Raw genomic sequence first — 23,042 nt, 5'->3', positions numbered from 1 at the left:
CTGAAACTCGGGCCCCGGTGTTCTGACTCCAATACAACTAGGATTGCTTTGCTCGTTGCAATCTTTTACGTCAAGTAGAGACAGCAGTACCAGATAGAGAGGATTTCCTTCATATTTTGTATGCGTCTCTTGTTGTGGTCTGATTGTGTTTAGTTAAATGTAGACTGACTGTATGGTTCCAGATGATGGTCGCATTATGTGGTGTGAATACCGCTACTACTATCTCATTGTTATTAAACACAACAGGTACGGTAGAGTAGGATGTTTGCTGAATATGGAGAAGTAAATTGAGTCTGGTATCAGGAGCGAGAATTCTGGTGATACAACTGATATAGCATTAATCTCGGTATGTTGCAAATTAGAATAGTCTGATGCAGCACCTTGCTGACTGGTGTGAAATACTTTTCAGCGATCAGATATTATAGAGCAGTTGTGATTGTTCACAATGAACTGTGGACTTTTGCCAAGTTTAGTCTGGAAGTTTTACTCGGGACATTTTTCTTGAGAGAAGGATTGTCCGTTGTTACCTGAATTATTTTGCTGTTATCTGGAGTTGTCTCAGTTTTGCTACAGCATTGCTTAGAGTATTTGTGTGGTGTATGCTACTCGAGGAGGGCTGAAATTAGTGAGTCACAATAGGATTGACTTTTTTGGATCTTTATTTAAAAAATTATGAATATTGCTCTGGTACAAACTCTTTCAGTTCCTGTTTTTTTTGCACAGAGTTCGCTGGACTGCCTGCCTCATGACAGCATCTCCACCAGCCGCCTGTAGGCAGACTCCCTGGCGAGGTCCAGCGCTGTCTCCCCACGACGAGTTGTGGCCCCCCTGTCGGCCCCCGCGACGAGCAGCGCAGCCGCCACTTCTGCGCGGCCGTTGTATGCCGCCAGATGCAGCGGCGTCCACCCACCCTCACTCCTGGCGTCCACCGCTGCACCCGCCCCCACCAGCAGCCTCGCCGCCTCGACGCCTCCCCTGTCTGCTGCCCAGTGCAGGGCGGTCCGCCCCCACCTGCCCCTCACCACCACGTCGGCCCCTGCGGCGATCAGCGCCCTCAGCTCCCCCACTGCCCCCTCCTCAGCCGCCTGGAGCAGCCTCCTGTCCCTCTCCTCTGCAGAGAGGCTCCTGCACAAAACACACAAACTGCCACTCTCTGCTGCAAACACACAACACACAGAATGGGGAAAACAGTCACACGAGGAAACAACTGCTGCGAATACAAATCTGTCCTGAAACAAACCTACCGTATTCCCCCTCCCACAGTACAAAACAGTGCGCAGTTGTGTGTATGTATTAAATTACAGCAAATCTGTTCTACCCCCCTCATAAGAAAATCTTCATTCATCGTCCATTACAAATAGCATTATACAACCTCTGAAAGAATTTCATTACCACATTTTGTCACACTCATTGCTGCAAGTCAGTTCCTTCGCTCTCGGGACGCTACACCTAACCACTCCCTCACCTCCACTACAGGACAGCCATCTTGCAGCTAATACTGGTCTCTGTCTGCAGCTTCACTGCCACACGTCACACACAAGAAGAATCCCATCTCCTGGTTTTCAAACAGACACTTTCTTGCTATGCAGGCAAAAAAATTTCACTGCAGTTACCGGCAGTTTTCTTCATTCAGCCTCACCAAACACTGAAACTTTCTGACACACAGACAACAATTTATTCAAAACATGTGAGAGATAAACACCAACTCGGCAACACCACCCCCATAAAAAAACTGTGTGTGTGTGTGTGCGTGTGTGTGTGTGTCAGACTTTATGGCCTCATAGCTTACGCACATGTATTTAACATGTGCTTTCATGCTCAAAATCATCTGAACGACCTCAGTTGTCGTCCATCTGAATGTTTTTGCGGCGTAAGGACTGTTCCATAAAGTTTCTGGCGTGCAGCCGCATAAATTCAGTGGTTCGGTCCTCGGGTTTAAAAGGACGGACCAGGTGCGGCAGCGTCACTCACCACAGCTCACTCTGGAGATGGCTGGACGGTGTTCGGCCGAAATATTAGGAGAAGAGGCTGAATTTATGCGGCTGCACGCCAGAAACTTTACGGAACGGTCTGAATTGTGTTTCGCCTGATTTGTAATCAGTCCTCATAAGATTGTTCCTCTGCTCTGTTTTCGGTACAGTCTTTGGCTGTACAAAATGTTCACTGCATGAGGCCACAAGAGACAACTGCCCTGTGCGACCATCAGTTTACACGCAAATTAATAATTCCATAATGCAAATACGAGAAAACGTGTTATTCGAGATTACAGAACCATTACGCTTGCATATTCAAATTTATTGTAGTAAATGAAACCTCAGAAAGCAGCATCCTCCTTTAAATGACACGACGAAAGTTTTCTTACTTCGCTACAATCCGGGAATGCAATCTAACAAGTAAAGAAGAAATATCTCAAGTATGGTTTCAGTCACAAGTAACAAAGAGTGTGCAAGTTGAAACTTGAAATGATCTGCCATAAAGTTTTGTGTTTCTCGGAGATTCGAACGCAGCACTTAATAGGATGGTTAACTAAGCACAATGAAACGCCAGAAGTCGTCATTTTTAACCAGCAATGAGATGACAAACTGAAACCAGGAGACGAAAGTGTTTTGCGTTATGCGCACTCAAACCCAGTACCTATCGACACTGACTTCTAGTCATGCGTAGACCTTCTACACTGATTTACTTCATTAGCAGCGAAATGTGCGCATTTCTGTATTGTAAATAAAATTATGAAAATTTTCTGCTGACTAGCAATCGAACCCTGGACACACAGTTGTTGACTACATACAAAGATACCTCGACTGTACTATTCTCTTTCACCAGTAGCTAGGAGTGGCATGTTTGAAAGTGACACGAAAGGGACGAAAAGCTGCCCGTCTGACTTGAGACTCGAAACCAGTACCACCATTATTGTTAACAAAGTCCAGAGAATCGGTAAAATCAGGATAATTTCTCACATGTATTTTGCTGAGCTCATGTTGCAACTTAAAGTGACATGCCAGGATTCGAACCCAGGGATGTCTCTTGTGAACGTCTTTATGACTTTGCAGACAAGTGGAGACAATGAAGCAGTGGAAATGCATCATCTGAAAGTGATCAAACGTGACGAAAAGGGAGATCCGAGTTCGAATTCCAGTCCATCGTCAATATTTTCCACGTAAGAGTCAAGTGCGCTGCGGCCTTGTACAGCAATTGGCTCATTGATTTAAAAAAAATATCGCTTAAGAAAGGTGACTGGTGACAGAGTTTCGACCTGGCGTGACTTCCGCCTCTGTCAGGGCCCAACCTGTAGCGACTCTCCTCCAGGCTACCAGAGGTGGGAGAGATGCTGCTTATGCTTGTTAAAAATGATTGCCGGATGTGAGAAACGAACCTTCAGCATATGTAGCAAGAATCATTTCAACTTTTTCGTAACTAATTAAAATTCATGCGATTTGCGGTATTCGAATCCAGTGCACGCAGACTAGAAACTCGCGCCCTTAACCCCTTTTCTTTCATTTAATTTTTTAGCCATTCCGAGGTCTGGCCACGACGCCTTCCCCATACCTGTCAGCGAGTCGCTGCGCTATTTTCGCGCATTATTTTTTATTTTTTTTATTTCTAATTTTTTTTATTTTTAGCACTTCATCTGAAAGACCATGTTTGCACACAAACTAACTCAGCTGAGAGCGACGCCTTCCAAGTTCCGTGTTCACGATGGTCTGCTTTCCGATTTATTTCTCAACATCTTGTAACTCGCCCAATGCCTCGGTTGCCGAGGCTCGTTTGGAAAGCTGGTCTTCTGCCATCGCTGAGTACTGCACGCGCTGGAAGCTCCGTGCTGCGATTCCTGATACAGCGGGTGACGATGAATGTAACGCAGAACAGCAGAAATCAGTGCAGTCGCTTCTGTCTAAAAGGAGTTTCGACATACGGAACGAAGTGAAATAAAGTGTCCTAAAAAGTACCACGTGTTCTGTCGTGAGGACCAGATTTTCCTCCGAGATTCCTTCAACACAAAACAGAGTGCTTCTGAGCTATGTATTTCAAATTAGATTTCTGTTTCCTTAAAAATAAATAAGGCAGTAAGAAACACCGTTTAACACAAAAGAGCTTAAGGACGATTCATTATGATGTTCTTGCGTTCACGCCTTTTTCTATTCACTTTGCACACTGTACCACGTAACTGTATGTACTGAAACATGTTGCGAAGTTCCTCTCGCAGTTTCCCGCCTCAGCGACGCACGCGCCGCCCCGTGGCCCGCTTGTGCCCGGCGTGCGTGCGGCGACCCACCCAGCGCCCGCCCGTCTCGCTTCCCTCTGCTGGCAGGTGGTGCGTTGTCTGTCCTCTTAGCCAGTTTACAGCATTCCTTTATTCACGCGGCACGTCGCTACGATTAAAAAAAATTGTAAGGCAAGGTATTGGGAGTAGAGTTCGCGTTATTGTGGCTAAGAATTCTCTGATAACTCACCAGATGTCGTTCACTTGAGCGCGTACGAACCTCGCCTGCTGTCAGGTCGTAATTCTCTCACGTGCTGCCGACCACCCAGGTGGACTGCCTCAAGTTTCGCTTTGGTTGCTACTTTCCTGTTTACTGCCCTCTAAGCGAGTAGTTTTCACACTTGTTGGTAGGTGAGGGGTGCCGATGTTTGTCTAAATGGCCCTCCAGCTGTAGTGCGGCTACTTTTGTACAGTCACGTTTCCGCTTTTGCTTCTCATTAATTCCACGTACATGTTCCTGACTTTTACCATATTCGACGGCCAACTCTGGTTTGAGTATAACTGAGTTGGAATCAAAATTGTTCAAAATGATAAAAGCCATTGGCGACGTGCCGTACATCTGTGGGTGGATCCCAGACAGTGGGAGTAATTTCGTCTGGTAAGTGCGGCATGAGGGCCGTCTGTGTCTTCTTCCGCATGTCGTGTGTGGAACACACGAATATAGTTTCTGACTTTCTCCCAAAGTCGGTGAGGTTTCATCCCCCCCGTTTCCGCCTGAGATGGTAAACGTGTCAAACTTTATCTTAAAAATATTACCACGAGTTAGAAAATGACTCGTAGCTGACAGAAATATTGCTACTGTTTCACGTGGTATGGGTAAAATTGTGCTGTAGAGATGCAGCTCATTCACCAGGAGTGATTCGCTTTTTTAGCACAACGAATTGACGCATGGTGCAGGGAATGGCAATTTAACCTCAATGTAGACAAGTGTAATGTGCTGCGAATACATAGAAAGAAAGATCCTTTATCATTTAGCTACAATACAGCAGGTCAGCAACTGGAAGCAGTTAATTCCATAAATTATCTGGGAGTAGGCATTAGGAGTGATTTAAAATGGAATGACCATATGAAATTAATCGCCGGTAAAGCAGATGCCAGACTGAGATTCACTGGACGAATCCTAAGGAAATGCAGTCCGAAAACAGAGGAAGTAGGTTACAGTACGCTTGTTCGCTCACTGCTCGAATACTGCTCACCAGTTTGGGATCCGTACCAGATAGGGTCGTTGGAAGAGATAGAGAAGATCCAACGGACAGCAGCGCGCTTCGTTACAGGATCATTTAGTAATCGCGAAAGCGTTACGGAGATGACAGACAAACTCCAGTGGAAGACTGCAGGAGAGACGCTCAGTAGCTCAGTACGGGCTTTTGTTGGAGTTTCGAGAACATAACCTTCACCGAAGAGTCAAGCAGTATATTGCTCCCTCCTACATATATTTCGCGAAGAGACCATGAGGATAAAATCAGAGAGATTAGAGCCCACACAGAGGCATAGTGAAAATCTTTCTTTCCACGAACAATACGAGACTGGAATAGAAGGGAGAACCGGTAGAGGTACTCGAGGTTCCCTCCGTCACACACCGTCAGGTGGCTTGCGGAGTATGGATGTAGATGTAGATGTAGACACTATTTACATTATAACTTAATAACTTTATTTTTAATACTATTCACTTAAAGCGCTCTCCGTTACAGATACGTTGCTTGGCATCACCAAAGACAGTGTAACACCGATTACAAAAGATTTTTCGTAAGGCGCGAATAACAGAATGCTTCCAATCAGAAAAACACACAGTACAAGGAAATCTCATCAATGACCAAAGAAAAAGCATTGAAAATGTGTTAAGCAAACGAAACAGTCTAATGAATACTATGCAAGTTCGATAACGTTAGATAATTTGGGAGACTACATTCCTAATGCTATTTCTTACGTTTAGCTGTAGAGTTCAGTAAACCTAGAAAAGAAAACAATGAGGTGTACGCTGTAGTAACGCGAACGTATTGCTACTTACCATGTTAACCTTACAAGAAAAATATTCTAGAGTAAAACAATGTTCCCATAGCACAAACGCCCATAAATAGTCGTGAGTAGGCGAGATATTGTGCCCTTCCTGCACAAAAGGAGGCTTTGACAATGCGCAGCCCACAGTCACAATGAAGTTGTGTCACAGGACTACCACGAAAGTATGTGTGGAAAAGTAGCAGTGGGTGCACACATATAACGAACTCAAGTTAACAAGTTATTCAGTGCCCCAATTGAGTGACTACACTTGGTTCTGCATTTAAAAAAAAAAACTAGAAATTATCTCTGGAGAAGACGAAACAACAGCAACTACGTTTTCAAATCCATAAGTTTTTTCACTTTTAGACCTACAGCGCACTGAATCAATTTAGGAAAAAAACTTATGTGGAGACGTTTTCTAAGAACTTCTTAACTGGTTGTGGGTCTGCCTGAGGATAACTTTGCTACAGAAGAAATAAAAAATTCTTTCCAGCGAGATTTCAGCCTACATCTAACACAGTCAGCCCTTTGAAGGGTTTATGCTACACCCCCGAGCTATCGGAGTTCCATCACATGTAGCTCGCTCCTTGACCCCGTGGGGGTCAAGTTGGATAATTTTCGGTGTAAAAGGTTAAAGTGGCTGTAGTTTCAGCTTGGAACGAGCTTTCTGCACTCGGAAACATAAATCTTCTAATCTATACCGTCCCTTATTTAACGACCATTCAGAATGTTCAATGGTAACGACAGGAAAATATCAAGTAAATGCGTCAGGACGATACTCTGCCACTCCAGGAACTAAGTCTGAGGTCACATTGTTGAAATGAGATCAGTCGGAAATTTGAGGGAAGTAAAAGTAGGATGACTGCAGGAAGAATTAGAAGAAATCGGAAAGGAAAGGAACATAGGGAGGACGCATTCAGCACATGCGAAAGTCGGAACAACCTTCTGTGAAATTAAATGCAAGGATGGCTACACAAAGAGTTCGAAAGGAATCCCAGTGTTAAACGCGCAAGAGAGAGCAGGTGGCAGAACATAGTACGTTAAAGACCTCTTTGAGTGGGAGGAACTAACAGATAATGTGACAGAAGAAGAGATGGAAGCCGAATTGGAAAACGTGCGGTACTGGCCATTACACTCATAATTTCACAAAGCTCTGGAAAACTTGCACACAAACAAGGTGGAACGGTTAGTTAACGTTCCCTTGGAACTTACATGATCATTTGGGAAGGTGAAAATCAAACGACAATTCAGTTTTGTCTGTAGGATCCATGAGACAGGAGTCGTAACAACAGACTGCCAGAAACACACCATCCAAACACTACAGAGGCGAGCAAGGGTCGATATTGCGACAGCTTTCGCCCAGTGAGCTAAACAGCTCATTTATCCAAATTACTAACAAGAATAATTATAATACGCAGAAGAATCAAAGGTAAAACTGAGGATCTGTTCGAGCACACTAAATTTGGAGTAAAGGATCGAGAGAGGCCTATCAGACCTTTGACCTGATAGTGGAAGGAATGTGTAAGAAAAATGGAGCTCTTTATTGGATTTGTAGATCTTTAAATGACGTTTGACAATGTGAAATAGTGAAAGTGTACGAAACTTTTTAAAAAAAATAGGTATAAGACATAGGGAACAGCAGATAACACAGAATATGTACAGTAATCAGGAAGGGCTGGTGCTTTGATTAAAGATGGTGAAAGACAGCGATGCTGGTAGTCTCCACAAATATTCAGTCTGAACACTAAAGAATCGTTGGTGGAACTGAAGAAACTTCCAGGAATTTAATTAAAACTGAGGGTAAAAAGCATTTCATTGATAAAATTTCCTGGCGATATTTCTTTCCCTGAAAGTGAGAAAGAATCACTGGAGTTGGTGAATGTAATAAATAGTCGAATGATCTCTGAATTAGGATTAATGAACAGAAGAAAGAGGAAGATATTGGGGAGTGGCGGAAATAACATCAGAATTAAGGACCACGAAGCTGACAAATTGCAGGGATTCTGCTAAATGCGAAGCGTATTTACACTTAGGGACAAGGCGAGGTTGTTATAAAAAGTTATCTAGCACACGAAAACAGGACATTCCTCCTTAAACAAGGCTATTGGTACAAAAGATAGTCCTTAACTGGGGAAGAAACCTCTGAATGTATGTTTGTAACAAAGTACTGTATGAAAATGAATCGTGGATTACGGGAAAAAACGAGAAAGAAATCGAAGCATCCTGAATTCAGTGCTATTGGAGGATATTGAAATTAGGTGAATTCATACCAGAGGAACCCTGAAACGTCCCTCCAGAATAGGTGAGGATAACAATATGTGGAAAACCGTGACATGTACAAGGGTCAGCGTAATAGGTTACATGTGAAGTCATCAGAGAACAAGTGCCATGGTGCTAGAGGTAGCTGTAGAGGGTAAAACCTGTAGGGCAGGACAGAGATAGGAGTGCACAGCACAAGTAATTGTGGACTCTGGGTGGTCACAGCACTTTAAACTTGTTGGTAAGACAGACAGAAACATGGTCAACAGCAGGCAGAGTTTCTGCTTCGCATGTGTGTTGTTCCTGGGACTGGCTGTTACTCCAGAGTGCGGCGGGTCGACCAAAGTCGTCCACACCCTGACGAGCTGACGCTCTTCCGACATTTGCTTCTCTTTGCTGCTTGACGAGCATACTTGTTGTTATTAGCGGAAATTTTATGGCAAATAATTGTTTTTCTTTTTGTCCTGTCTCAGTGCTGCCAACCACCCCAAATGGTCTCACCAACATGTGTTTATCTGACCCCTGTTAGACCATTCCAATATGCCAAGAGTGCTGGACGTTTACCTCTTTTGACATAGAGAGTCACACATTCAGTGCAATCACAATGGCTCCCCGCCACCAGATCTTCTGTGTACGACGTTGGAGTACGTGCGTGAATTATCGCTGACATTCGCTGCGTGAGAATAAATCACTGAACTGTTGACAATAACTCACTATTTTCCCTACCAACCTATTCTTAATGACTCTCTCTCTCTCACGATACAACCTCCTATCATGTCGATACAGTCCCATTATTCATCTGACTGTATTGTTCTGATTTTAGTGCCAGTTCGCTTTGATGACCGTCATTAACTCTAGACTCTGCATTTACGCTTTGCTTTTCGGTATTTAAATCTTATCTACCACAGAATGGTCGTGTGTGTGTGTGTGTGTGTGTGTGTGTGTGTGTGTGTGTGTATGGTGAGAACTCACCGCAAGTGAGAGACAGTGGCGTCATCAGGTGCAGGAGTCGTGGGCAGTGCAGCAGCAGCAGCAGCAGGAGTCCGGCGGGTTGTGCCGGCAGTGGTGGTGGTGGCGGTGGCGGTGGTGGTGGCGGTGGTGGCGGTGGCGGTGGTGGTGGTGGTGGAGGTGGTGGTGGGCCTCAGCTGTGCAGTGGCTGGTGGGCTGCACACACAGAGAGAGAGAGGCACAGTGTGAGCAGGCGTGTCCTCGTGGGGTCCTGGGGACGGCCCACTGCAGCGCACACACACACTCATACACGCCGACAACAGGAGTAGCGGTCCAGTAAATACAAATGATTTACCAGTGCGGTAATCACATTCATTTGCACCACCTGAGTTCCCCACAGCAGTTGCTCACCGTACCACACAACAGGAAGTTCAAAATCAAGCATGAAGAAAATGTACATACAGCGCCTGACACTTACACGAAACTTAATTACAGACCCACTGTACAGGCCAGCTCTGGTACTATCGTTCTCAAAGATCCGAATGATCTGAACTGGACTGTGCCTCCTTGTACATGACCCACATAACTTGACTACCTCGCAATTCATGTGCACCCTTTTAGATATTGTCGTTTTACTATACATAATAAACGTCCTAGGACTGGTTGGGTACCAATCCCTGAAGTGTGGCATCTGAGACCAGTACAGACCAAAGTATGTGCTTCAGGTAGAGGCATTTGTACGCCTGTCTGTCTTTGTAGCTGTTGTAATGGTAACAGACAGTCAAATGTTAAGGACAAGTGGCCCTTCCAAACTTTGAAAAATATCGTGATTAACACTTTGAGCTATTTCTAAATTTCCTTATTTAACAACCACTTTTGAAATATGTATGACCTGTAGGACAGCAGCTCCAGAAAAAATTTCAAGACATTTGGCTTACCATGTGCAGTCATTACTGAACAGTCCTCTGTGGGACTTGCGCAGCTGGCTCTGTCCACACCGCTCCCTGTGTGAGAGACCCCCTGCTCCGTGTGGCGGGATTACTGCAAGTCTACACTCTCTGTTCTGTGATATTTGTATGACTGCTTCAGCGCCTCAGCGTCTCTGTCTATCAAGAAGGTTAAGGAGGAAGGTGGTGGTGTATATTTGGTGTATAAGACAGACCTGGAAGAATTGGAAGGTTCCAGCCGTATTATATCATTCCCAGATAGAGAATCCGATGAATTGCAAGAGGTACGCACGAGCAGACCTAGGGTCAGTTAGTTATGGTGGTGAACAAACTGAAAAGAACTGTTAGGAGCAATCAGTGTGTAGATAAATGGGATAATGAAGAGCTGACGAAAGGAATGGGTTCTTCAACTTCTGTGACACTGCAGATGACGCGATAATGAATGTCTCAGCTGGAATTTCAGGTGAACAGCAGCTGATGTCTCTGACAACGCGAAACACGAAAATTGAACAGAGAAATGTTGGAGCAAGGAAGGCAACTCTGAAGAAATCTGAGCAAACGAAAAAATACATAAAATGATTGATGAAAGACAGAAGTACTAAAATAGCCAGGGAAAGCCAGGAATAAAGTATTACAGGTCGCTAAAGAATGTAATTCTAAGTTCGAGGGACGATGAAGTAGAATGACTGCAATAAGTTTCAGGTAAATAAACAAAAAGTGATCGTAGGATGCACGCAATCAGCACATAGAAAAGCCTAAAGATACCTCAGTGAAATTAAATGCAAGGATGACAACACTAACACCCACCCTTCCAGATGTCAGACTCTCAGATCGGTGCCAAAAGCCGTTATGTCGATGGAGTATGAACCGAAACAGGGCACGTGTAAACGGTAGTTAAAAGTATCACGAGAGCTGCCGAGCACGGGAAGAGCGTATCGGTGAGTAACTGCATCCTGGATCTCGCGTGGATGAGAAGGTATAACGTTCAAATACCACTAGTGACAACCGTGTTGGCGCGAAGCTGTTACATGGGACAACATTTTCCTGACGTGTACAAAGACTTTCCGGAGTTTGTAGCAATGTTCTTTTGAGTCTGCTTCTTTTGCTCCGTTAGTTGAACACCATGTACTTATCATTGGTCTTCTTATGTTGTCTATTATTGATTATTGTTATTGCTGTTATTTTCACGTGTGTGATGCAACTATTTCTTTATTTTTCGGTTCTGGTTGTATATTCTGTGAAACAACTAAAGCACTCTACAGCTTTACTGCTTTCAGTGAAACGAACCGAAAGCGGACTACCAAGAGAACATTGCTGTGAACTCCAAATAGCAATTTTACATGTCATGAGCACGTCCAGTATTAGAATCAGAATATAAGAGAGCTTTGGAAGGCTTAAGATCCAATAAGGCAGATCATATAGGTAAAATTCCATCATAATTTCTAAAATCATTGGGAGAAATGGCAACAAAACGACTATTCACGTCGGTGCATAGAATGTATGTGTCTTAGGACTTCGGAAAAATACCATCAACCCAATACAAAGACTGTTAGAGCTGACAAGTGCGAGAATTACCGCACAATCAGCTCAGCAGCTCATGCATCCAAGTTCCTGACAAGAATAGTATACAGAAGAATGGAAAAGAAAATTGAGGATGTGCTAGACGACAATTAGTTTGGCTTTAGAAAAGGTAGAGGCACTAGAGAGGCAATTTTGACATTGTGGTTGATAATGGAAGCAAGACTAAAGAAAAATCAAGACACGTTCATAGGATTTGATGACCTGGACAAAGTGTTCGACAATGTAAAGTGGTGCAAGGTGTTCGAAATTCTGAGAAAAATAGGGCTAAGCTATAGCTAGAGATGTGTGGTATACAATATGTACAAGAGCCAAGAAGGAATAATAAGAGTGAACAACCAAGAACAAAGTGCTTGGATTAAAAAGAGTGTAAGGTGGGGATGTAGTCTTCCACCCTACTGTTCAATCTGTACAAAGAAGAAGGAATGAAATAAAGGAAAGGATCAGGAGTGGAATTAAAATTCAAGACGAAAGGATATCAAGGATATGATATGCTGCTGACATTCCTATCCTGAGTGAAACTGAATTAGCATCAGAATTGATGGTCATGAAGCAGATGAAGTTAAAGAATTCTGCTACCTGGGCAGCAAAGTAACCAAAGACGGATGGACGAAGGAGGACATCAAAAGCAGACTAGCCCTGACCAAGAGAATTCTACTGATATAAAACATAGGCCTTAATTTGCAGAAGAAATTTCTAAGAATGTACATATGGAGTACAGGATTGTATGGTAGTGAAACATGGACTGTGGGAAAACTGGAATAGAGAATCTAAGCATTTGAGCTGTGGTGCTACTGGCGAATGTTGAAAATCATGTGGATTAACGAGGTAAGGAATGAAGTCATTCTGTGTAGAATCGGAGAGGAAAGGAATATATGGAAAACACTGACAACGTGAAGGGGCAGAATGATAGCACATCTGCTAAGGAATCGACGAATGACTTCCATGGTAGCAGAGGGAGTTACAGAGGCCAAGGACTCCAGAGAAAGACAGAGATTGGGATACATACAGCGAATAATTGAGGACATAGATTGCAAGTGCTACTCTGTCCTGAAGAGGTTGCTGGCACAAGAGAGGAATTAGTGATGGACCGCATCAAACCAGTTAGAAGACTGATGACCCCAAAAAAAAAGCGCGTCGTCCCATATAGCACTTTCACACATAATACGGTAAAAATTTAGGGTCGTTGGGTTGTGAACCCATGATCTTTGATACAGGAATCTTAGACTCTATCAACTTCCACATGAAAGCAACATACGTTACATACTCACAGTTAGGCTTGTGAAGTGTTCTGTAGTCCTGGTGTTACTTTTAATTAACGTTTATGTACTCTCTGCTGGACAACAGCAGACAGCATGAACTAAACCGCAGTTTTTGTTGATAAGCTATCGACCTGCAACTTTTGGTACTGATCTGAATGTCTGACATCTGCAGGGTTGGGCGTAAGAGTTAGAAAAGAATTCCGCTGCTAAGTGCAGGGGGGCGGGGGGGAGGAAAGAAAGAGAGAGAGAGGGAGGGGGAGGGGGCAGAGAAAGGGATGGCTGACAAAAGTACAATGAGCACCTCCATGAGGGAGGGACTATTGAATGATATGATGGAAGGGAAACTGAAAGTCGAGCTGGAAAACATAGCAGACTGGTCATTAGACACAGAGTTTAACAAAGCTCTGGACGATTTGTGCAAAGAGAAAGCGAATGGTTAAATAACATTCCCTTGCAGTTTATATGATGCTTGCAGGAGGCTGCAATGAAACGACTATTCAAATTCCAGAATGGCAGAAGTGAAGCTGTGAGCACCGGGCGTGAGTCGTGCTTCGGAAGCTCAGATGGTAGAGCACTTGCACGCGAAAGGCAAAGGTGCCGAGTTCGAGTCTCGGTCGGGCACGCAGTTTTAATCTGCCAGGAAGTTTCAACTATTCAAATTCATCTGTAGAATCTATGGGACTATAGACATAGCAACAAATTTACAGAAAAATATCATCTACACACTCCACATGCGTGTAAGGACCACTAAATGCGAACGATTTCGCACAATCAGCTAAATAGCTTATGAATCCTAATTGCTGACACGATTAATATGTACAAGAAAGTAAGTTTGGATGTAACAAAGGTAAAAGCACCAGAGAGATAGATCTAATCTTACACTTCAAAAGGGAAGCAAAGTTTAAAGAAAGTCACGCAGCCTTCATTGCATTAGGCCACCTTTAAAAAGATTGACAAAGTAAAGTAATGCGACATGTGTGAAATCTCAAAAAATACGAGTGAGATATAGAATACAAGCAGATTATATAAATTACTATATGTACAATAATCAACATGGAACAGCAAAAGCTGAAGCAAGGAATACTGTCATTAAAAAGGTGCAAAACAGGGACCCAATTAGTATCGCCAAGGGTTCAGTTTGAACTTCAAGGAATCGTTCGCGTAATTTAATAAACTTCCAGAAATTTAATTAAAATTGAGGGTGAAGGCATTTCATTGATAACATTCACTGGTGTTATTACCATGTTCACTGAAAGTGAGAAAGAAGTACCCAAGTGGTTAACGCAATAAACAGTTGGATGAGGACAGAATTATGATTTAAACTAAAGAAAGACTGAAATATTGGGGAGTAACAGAAATAACATCAGTGTCAAACTTAACGTCAAAATTAGGGACCACAAAGTAAATTAATTTGAGTGATTCTGCTACCTGGGAAGCCAATTTACAATGAGGGACACAGCGAGATTGTTATATGAAGTAATGTAACAGAGGAAAACAGATCATTCCAGGCAAAACAACGCTACTGCTGCCGAAGATAGGCCTCAATTTTGTGATGGAATATCTGAAAATGTACATTTGGAGCACAGTATTGTATGAAAATGAATAATGGATTATGGGAGATACAGGAAGAGAAGTGCCTTGGAGCATTCAAATTGGGATACAATAAAAGGATGTTGAGAATTAGGTGAATTGATAAGAAAGGAACTGTGGAAAGTGGGATATATCTGAAGACATCAGGGAATAATTGCCATGGTAGTGGTGGAAGCAGCAGAGAGTAAAAACTGTAGACAAAGACAAAGATTGTACTACATCCAACAAATAACTGGAGACTTTGGATGCAAATGCTGCTCTGTGGTGAAGAGTCCGACCCGGCACCCCCTCTTCCCAGAAATAAATGATGGGATCTCAGCACTCTAAGTGTGTTGACAGACAGAAATGTGATCTACAGTTGGCAGAGTTTCTGCTTTGCATGTCTGTTGTTACTTCGACTACCTGCTATAGCAAAATAAAGTGGTACAATCATGTTGGTCTAAACCCTGAGGAGCTTAGGCTTAAGAGACCACCTCTGCCAACTACTGCTTTTGTTTTGACTCTTGAACAGAGTAATTCTTGTTACTTGCACAAGTTTAATCCAGGGGTCTAGGATCCTTTCTTCTCTTTTGTTTCTACCAACGACCCTAAATCGTCTCATAAATAAATCTGTCTTTACTCATCCCCTGCTACTGCATTCCAATACACCATGATTTTTAGAAGTTTATGTCTCTTTAAATATAGTGTTACGCATCATGTGCTCTCATAATCCCTCTCTGTGACTGGATTTTCGGTGTGTGAAGTCGCCTTACATGCCAGAGTTGTTGTTGGATTGGTTTACTGGTTCTGATGGGAATATATCACTGAAATGTTCACAATAGATCACTGCTTTCCCTACCAAACCATTTTTAATTGACCTTTCTCTCATAATACAACCTACTCATTCTGTGGATACTGCCCCATTATTCATCTGACCATATGTTATGATTTTCTTTCCATTTCATTTTGCTGACCCTCACTGAATGTAGACTGATCCTTTACATTTCCTTTCTCTGTTTTTCTACCTTCTGTACAATGTAGCGCTAATGTGTGCGTGCATGTGTGTGTAGTGAGGGAACTCACCGCATGCGAGAGACAGTGGCTTCTCCAGGTGGAGGAGATGTGGGAAGTGCAGCTGCAGCAGGTGTCTGGCGGGGTGCGTTGGCAGTGGTGGCGGTGGCGGTGGTGGTGGTGGCGTCAGTGGTGGTGGTGGCAGTGGCGGTAGTGGCGGTGACGGCTGGTGTGCTGCACATACAGAGAGAGCAGAGTGTGAGCTGGCTGGCGTATCCATGTGAGGATGTGGGGGTGGCTCACTACAGCCAGCCCTGCTGAGGGGCCGTGCACACACTGGCAGGTGGCAGACGACAGGTGCCGAATGCTGCAATAGCGGTCCAGTTAATACAAATGAATTGCTGTTGAGTTAATGACATTCAGATGCACGCCTGAGCTCCCTACAGCAGTTGATCACAACACCATACAACAGGTAGAAATCTTGAAATGACATTCCATAAAGTTTTGCATTGGATGCAAACCCAGAACCCAGAACCTAATAGAATTGTTAACGATTTACTGGGATTTGCTTCCAGCACCTATCATTGTTTTATAGCCACAAATACTCGTTAAACACCGTTTTAGAATGCTTAAATAATAATCCTTATAACCTTCAAATGTATAACATTGAATACATCACTGCATAAACAGTTTATACATTCAAATAAAAATGACAATAGATAAACGAACTTATAGTAACCTGTGTAACAACACATCGAACAATATCTCTACCATCTTATGCATGAATCTACTTGTTTCAGTTAATTATGCCCTTTAAGGCTATATGCATCAATGTTGAATGTTATGTGAGAAAGAGTATGCACTTTACTATGCAGTTGCATGATACTTTTTTTTAGGCCTGCGCTACATAGGCTACATTTACTGAAGACATGCATCGTCTTTGCCAAGATCAATGGTGTGAATAATAACAGAATAATAATGAATGACCTCCTCCAAAAACTGTTATATTGGATAAACAAAGTTGCTTTGTAGCTTAATACCACCTCATGGTGAAAAAGAAATTCCTTTTGAAATCGTAATAAAAGCACAACACTTTCAGAATAACAATGGACTCAGTGTCTGAACAGAATAATGACTGTCTACGAATGACGTCCTTATAAACCAAATACATCTCTTCTTTTAGTAAAATTATAAACCTCTAGCACAAAAATAAAGCACTACAAAATAATAAACTGCTTTGACACAATGACACATATGGCAGCTATAAATGCGACAACACTATCTGGAGAACTTTCTGGAAATTCGATTGATACTTGTCGCCGAGTTAATTTTGTATGATCGAGTGTTAGTGTAACCATAGATTCGTACGAAGTCACAGCTGCTCAGTTAGGGGCCAACACTTCCTACAGAAATTTCTGCATCATTCCATAATGCCAATAGTGTAGCTGACCGTTATTTATTTCAGCGATTACAAAATCAAGTCGAAATTATATATTTCACAGCGCAGGTATTTGAGGTTAAGATGTTCAAAATGTTACTGCTGAGCTGGGGAGCTGGGAGTTTAACACAGATATCCCTTTCCGCAGTTTTTGACCCTTTTTGGACTATACAGTTCAATCGTTTTGTTGCTTCCCCAACATTACCAACTCTTCAGGTTTTCCAAGAAAAGTGCAAGTCTGGTTTTAAATAGTGGGCAGGTGTAAGAATTTTCATCAGGTCACTTCAAGTCGTAGCATTTGCATTGCAAATCATAGGTGAAAGGCAATAATAATTTTTTTACATCTCTACATGCATTGTCAACAATAACGATTGGTGCCGGTTTCGACTCTCAGTCGGGCACAGAACTTTTTATCACATCATTTCAGGTTTATAAATTCCACTTCTAATTACTGGTGAAAAACTATTTGACAGTCAACATGTCTTCATGTGTAGTCATCAGCGGTGATAGTATGTACGGGGTTAGAATCCCAGTCAGCACAGAACTTTTCCTCGTGTAATTTCTAGTTCAGGCACGAGCATATCTCGCTAGTGGTGAAACAATCCAACTGGGCAGCCACGGCGCTCTTCTGGTTGTGAAGGATATCTTAATTTAATTAACAGGATACTCCGATCATCAGTCTTCAAAGCATGTGTTAAAGACTGGGTTTTGGGAGGTACATATAATGAAAAGGTCGACAGCGCGTTTCGACCTGAGCCAGAGAAGAAATTCAGTACAGTGGGAAGTGTGGGAAGGTGTGAGGATGTAGCAACGCGAAATTTACTTGGCCTAACAGAGTTACCATATAAATCTAAATTTCATCCAAGAAACACAATTAACAGAAACTGAAGTATTTTTCAAATGAGCCACCTCACTTTATAAGCACACACAAAATGATGAGTCGCTCAAAGTAGGCTGTGTCATTTCCCCATTATGGAAAACAAAGTGTGTGTGTGTGTGTGTGTGTGTGTGTGTGTGTGTGTGGGTAGGTGGGTGGGGTGGGGGCTGGGGCGGTGCTCAATGTTTGTGACTGATGATATTGTGGTCTGTAAGCTGTGCTGTGAACTCACTACTGAAACAAAGTGAAGTTTGTCCTCCACATACAGGAGACATGAATGGTAAATTCTATGAGAAACTTATGTCTACAAGGTCCTGGCACGGATACAAGGAGAGGAGGATAAACATGAGGTAATGAGACATCTTCCCCAAAAAAATCAAAAGCACTGTATTATTGAAGTAAAAAATTATTCTGCTTATATGCAACACTTTTATACATCTTATTTTAATTATTATTAAAATCCTAGGCGTCTGTGATGTATAAAATTTGAGTGTGAGGGGCAATGGGGGGAGAAGAGGGGAATCATACAGTAAAAGACGGTGGTAGACCCAGAAAGGAACAGGATATCTCTGTCTGCAACTGACGCCCATAGTGTGTGCAGTATGCGGCAGTGAACTAGGTGAAGATCAGGAATTACAAGGATCTAATATACATCAAGAGAATTTGTAAAATGTACACAAGGATTACTGTCAGTAAAAAGGTTACTGTTAACAAAAACTTTCTCAAACTTAAGACCTTGTGTCATTCCCATAGTGTGAAAAAGGAGTTTGGAGTAATGTAGGAAAATATATTTAGGTGCGATGTATTAATTTTTTTTTCAGGAACATAACTAAAGATTGTAATATGATCGATGTTTCAAACATGAATTTTCATGTTGATGTCTATTGAACGAAAGAGAAACACATTGAATGATTTACAGTATAGGCTATAAGTTCATTGCAGTTGTTTGAGGGAATGCATTTAGCGTCACCTCAAACACAAGCTTACCAGTATGTCAAATACCACACAAAATATTATCTAAGTATTAGAATACAGCTGCAAAATAAATGACGGTTTATCAGTGTTAATGGCTACTAGACTTGTATGGACATATGTAACTGTAAGATGGTGCAGAAAAAAGGGAATGTTGGTCTCAGAAACTGTTTCATGTTCAGACTATGAGAGGTGGAATAGCAACAGTAATAGATGGGGTAGATAATATCATAGGTAGTGCCACAGTGGAATGAAAGTCTGTGGTGTTCACTGGGTGGCTATAGAAATCCATAGAGCAACTGAAACAGGCAGAGAGGCGTGGGGTACCGGTTCATCAAAGACACAGTAGAGCATGGCACAGAAGGGAATGTATCCAAGTACTGTGTGAGCTTCATGTAGCGGCTGAGTAGAGAGAATAAGGAAATGAGGTGGAAAGTCTCAATTTTATGGAACGAACTGGAACCACCATGAGGACTGGTTTTGTGTTCCTGTGAGGTGGTCCAAGGCTGCGAGAGGTGTGAGCAGCCACACACTGGAGCACCAATGCTTACTTCAACAGGTTTTCTGATCATCTTCCATACAAGACCTGACAGTGAACCATTATTCTGTCATATAATGTTCCTTTAGAGAAATTCAAAATCTTCCATGTACTGCATGGATTTGGAGAGAACAAAGAATTATGTTGGGGAGGTTACTGGCATATGGCTTGCATGAAGAAAGAAAGTGACAGAGAAGGAAGCTGTAGTACTGAGGTGTGAACAGCGATTACTCTGATATTCTCCTTTACTACATGAAGAAAATTCCGCAGATCAACATCAGCTGTCGTAAACTGTAAATATGTTGCCGCCCTCCTCGAACCGTTGTGCAGTACGCTTCCTTGCTCGAGGTGTCGGCCAGAAGTGACGCACTCGGTCGTCGTCTTCATGCAGTGTGACTCTGTTCAGAGGTGTCTCATTGTCATCAGCCACAGAGGCACTGAACAACTTTAAACGCTGCTCTATACGAACGGGCTTACAGCAACCCGTAAGGGCTGCCGGCTGCAAACACATCACTGTGTTTTAGGCTGGGTTGGGCAATACAGCTTTGTGTGCACAGCAGACTGCGTGATGCTGCATTCACACAGTTAATGTATCCTACTCTCCTCACACTTGATGCCAAAACCTATAGAACAACTTTTCCTACACGTGTAGTTCGACAGATAAATGTCTACAAATTGGTTGTTTGATTATTTTTGCTAGAAAACATACCTGTTAATGAAGTGGACTCAGCTTAGGGATTCAGCTAACCTGCTACAAGAGGACAATGATAGCATCGTGAGCTAGCAGGAAATGACAGTCTATGATTGCGTATCTTACAGCAGTGACACATCTAAGGAAACTCAGTGACAAAAATTATAGTCTTACAAATACACACACACACACACACACACACACACACACACATCGAGAACTGAGGGACACGAATGAGTGGGTTGTCTCGCCCTTACCTGCTTTTTGGTGGTGGATCATACAGCAACCGGCTCACTTCGATCAAGTCTTTTGGTTGATGAAGCATCGCATCTGCCCACCCCTGAGTGGCCATCACCTCGAACGGACAGGTCTTAATGAACGCCAGTGCAGCGTGCTTGAGGTCACTGCAGGAGTGGCGGACTGCGAGAACAGCTGCGGCCGCCGCCGTCTCAACGGTCAGCTGAGCGGCCACCTGCCGCTCGCACTCTGCTTTCAGCCGCGACACCCCGTACTTATCCGCTGCTGCCAGCAGCTGGGGGGCCATGCCGGGCAGCTGGGGGGCCCGCAGGGTGTACAGGTAGGAGACCAGCTGCCTCAGCACCGGGCCCCCCACGTCCGGGATGCTCACCGCGCCGCTGCTGGCCTCGAGGGTGTCGTGGGCGAACATGGCGGCGAACACAGGGCTCCTGTCCGCCAGGACGGCCCTGTGCGCCAACAGCCGCGTGTCGCCTGCCTCGAGTATCACCACGGCGTCGTCCCCGGCGTCCAGCAGGTCCCCCAGGTCCACGGCCGCCGTCTCCGTGATGTCCTTAACCACTTCCATTGCGGACGATTCTGAAACACTGCATCACCGAGCAGCCCTTTCAGCTTAAAGGTGACTGCTGATACTTCTCGAGTGACGGTTCATAAAAAGTGGTCCATCACCAGCCAGTGGCAGTATCGTCACATCTTTGCTGTGTTAGACTGATGCCATTGGTGAATACCTGCATATCTTTAATAATACTTTTTTAAATAGTTACGGTTTTCTTTCAGCACATTTCATTTGTGCGACAAGCTCCAGAAGGGGGGAGGCTTCATTTCCATAAGTTTTTCTACACAGCGATTTTACTTGAACCGGCAATCGTTAGAAGTGGACATCTACCAAAATACTAAGAAGGTTGTAAAGAACTACAGCAGTACTTTATTGAACGAGATATTCTGTTCACTTCTTTCCTTCAAGGAAGCGACATTATTTTATGGCAGGAATCTATATTATTCGTCATTTAACCAATAATTGTGCATGTAGCCTTGCAGGAGTTGTTTCACACAGGTCTACTAAAACCTGGAGGGTGCTTCTGGGAAACATTGCCTATGGGAAGCAGGCTTACTCAGCCTGCAACTCATTCTCAACACTTCTCAAATAGTCCAACAGGACAACATCCGACAACCACACACAGCACGATATGTCAGAGCCAGCCACAGAGCATATTCTTTCCCTTCAACTAACACGTATACTATCATTTTGTAGCAGAAGTCACTGAACCGCCGCATTGCAGATGGTACTGATAATAGTAGATAACCACTCGATGATACAGTTTGTGGACAACGAGGTCTAATTTTCGCTGAAGAATTTCTCAGTTCGTCCTTACACTGACTGTGTGCATTAGATGCCGAGACTGGACCTTTGAATAAAATGGGAAATCACTATCTGCTTATTGGATTCACGTTGTTTCATTAGTAACAGTCGCTGAAGAATCGATTTTAAAACAGCAATTCAGAATAGTTCTGTAGAAGTCGAGAATCAACATGAGCCATGTACCGACAATGTTCCTGCTGATCTTCTCGGTGTGGGAGCGATGAATGTGAAAGGTTGGCTCTATACTCTTAGGTGTTGTATAAGTGAACGAGGGAAACTGTCCACAAATCTTAAAACAGACATTTGAATTTCCATCCATAGAAAGAAGAATGACTTAAAAAGAGAGAAAGTACTGAACATTTAAGGTAGTTGTCCAGCGGAAATATTAACATTGTTTCCTCAAAAAGGTCAGGCCACATTTTAAGAAACTCAGTCTGGATTTATAAAAAAGTGCGGGGCTGGTGGCGGTTACATGGACCACACACACACACACACACACACACACATACACACACACAGACACACGCGCACACACACAAACACACACACAAACACCTGAAAACAAAAAAAAAATTTTTTCACTTTATACATTTTTGTAGTAGTATTTATGTAGAAATAGCTCTAAATGCATTAACAAAGTTATTGATAGTATTAATAAAGCTACATCCACATCATTTTTACAAGAATGCCTACGATCACCATTGAATAAGAGACAGAACCTGAAAATCAAATCTTCAAATACAGATGCACTTCATGTATACGAAATTTGAAAAGGTTTATTTTGTTAGTTATTTATAATGCCATCTTTACTTCTTTACTGGTATTAGTTTTGAACTTTATTTAACAGTGTAATTTGGACTGTCATTTTTAGCTTGACTTCACACCTGATCAGTTTGAAGCAAATTGTAAGGATGGTGTTAAAAAACTGAAATCTAATGTAGTACCCACTATATTTAGCCATCGTCCTCAAATTAAGGGAGGAAAGCCAGCAAAGGACAGGGGTGTGCAAAGGGAACCTGAGTGCACTTTCACTACACAGACAGAGCCAGGTACTGTTTAAATATATATATGTAACTAA

General features: G+C 43.0%; 1 protein-coding gene across 1 annotated transcript; it reads right to left on the bottom strand.

Moving 5' to 3' along the window:
* Nucleotides 1–743: 743 nt before the first annotated feature.
* LOC126426665 (protein roadkill-like) lies at nt 744–21,172 on the bottom strand. Its single transcript, XM_050088550.1, has 2 exons — nt 20,607–21,172; nt 744–1,125 (listed from the first exon to the last, which is right to left on the bottom strand). Exons 1-2 carry the CDS (start codon nt 21,170–21,172, stop codon nt 744–746), a joined length of 948 nt encoding a protein of 315 aa, XP_049944507.1.
* Nucleotides 21,173–23,042: the final 1,870 nt, after the last annotated feature.

This window comes from Schistocerca serialis, chromosome 11, assembly GCF_023864345.2.
Source record: "Schistocerca serialis cubense isolate TAMUIC-IGC-003099 chromosome 11, iqSchSeri2.2, whole genome shotgun sequence".
Lineage (NCBI taxonomy): Eukaryota > Metazoa > Arthropoda > Insecta > Orthoptera > Acrididae > Schistocerca > Schistocerca serialis.
This window is presented reverse-complemented; position numbering and strand designations above follow the sequence as displayed.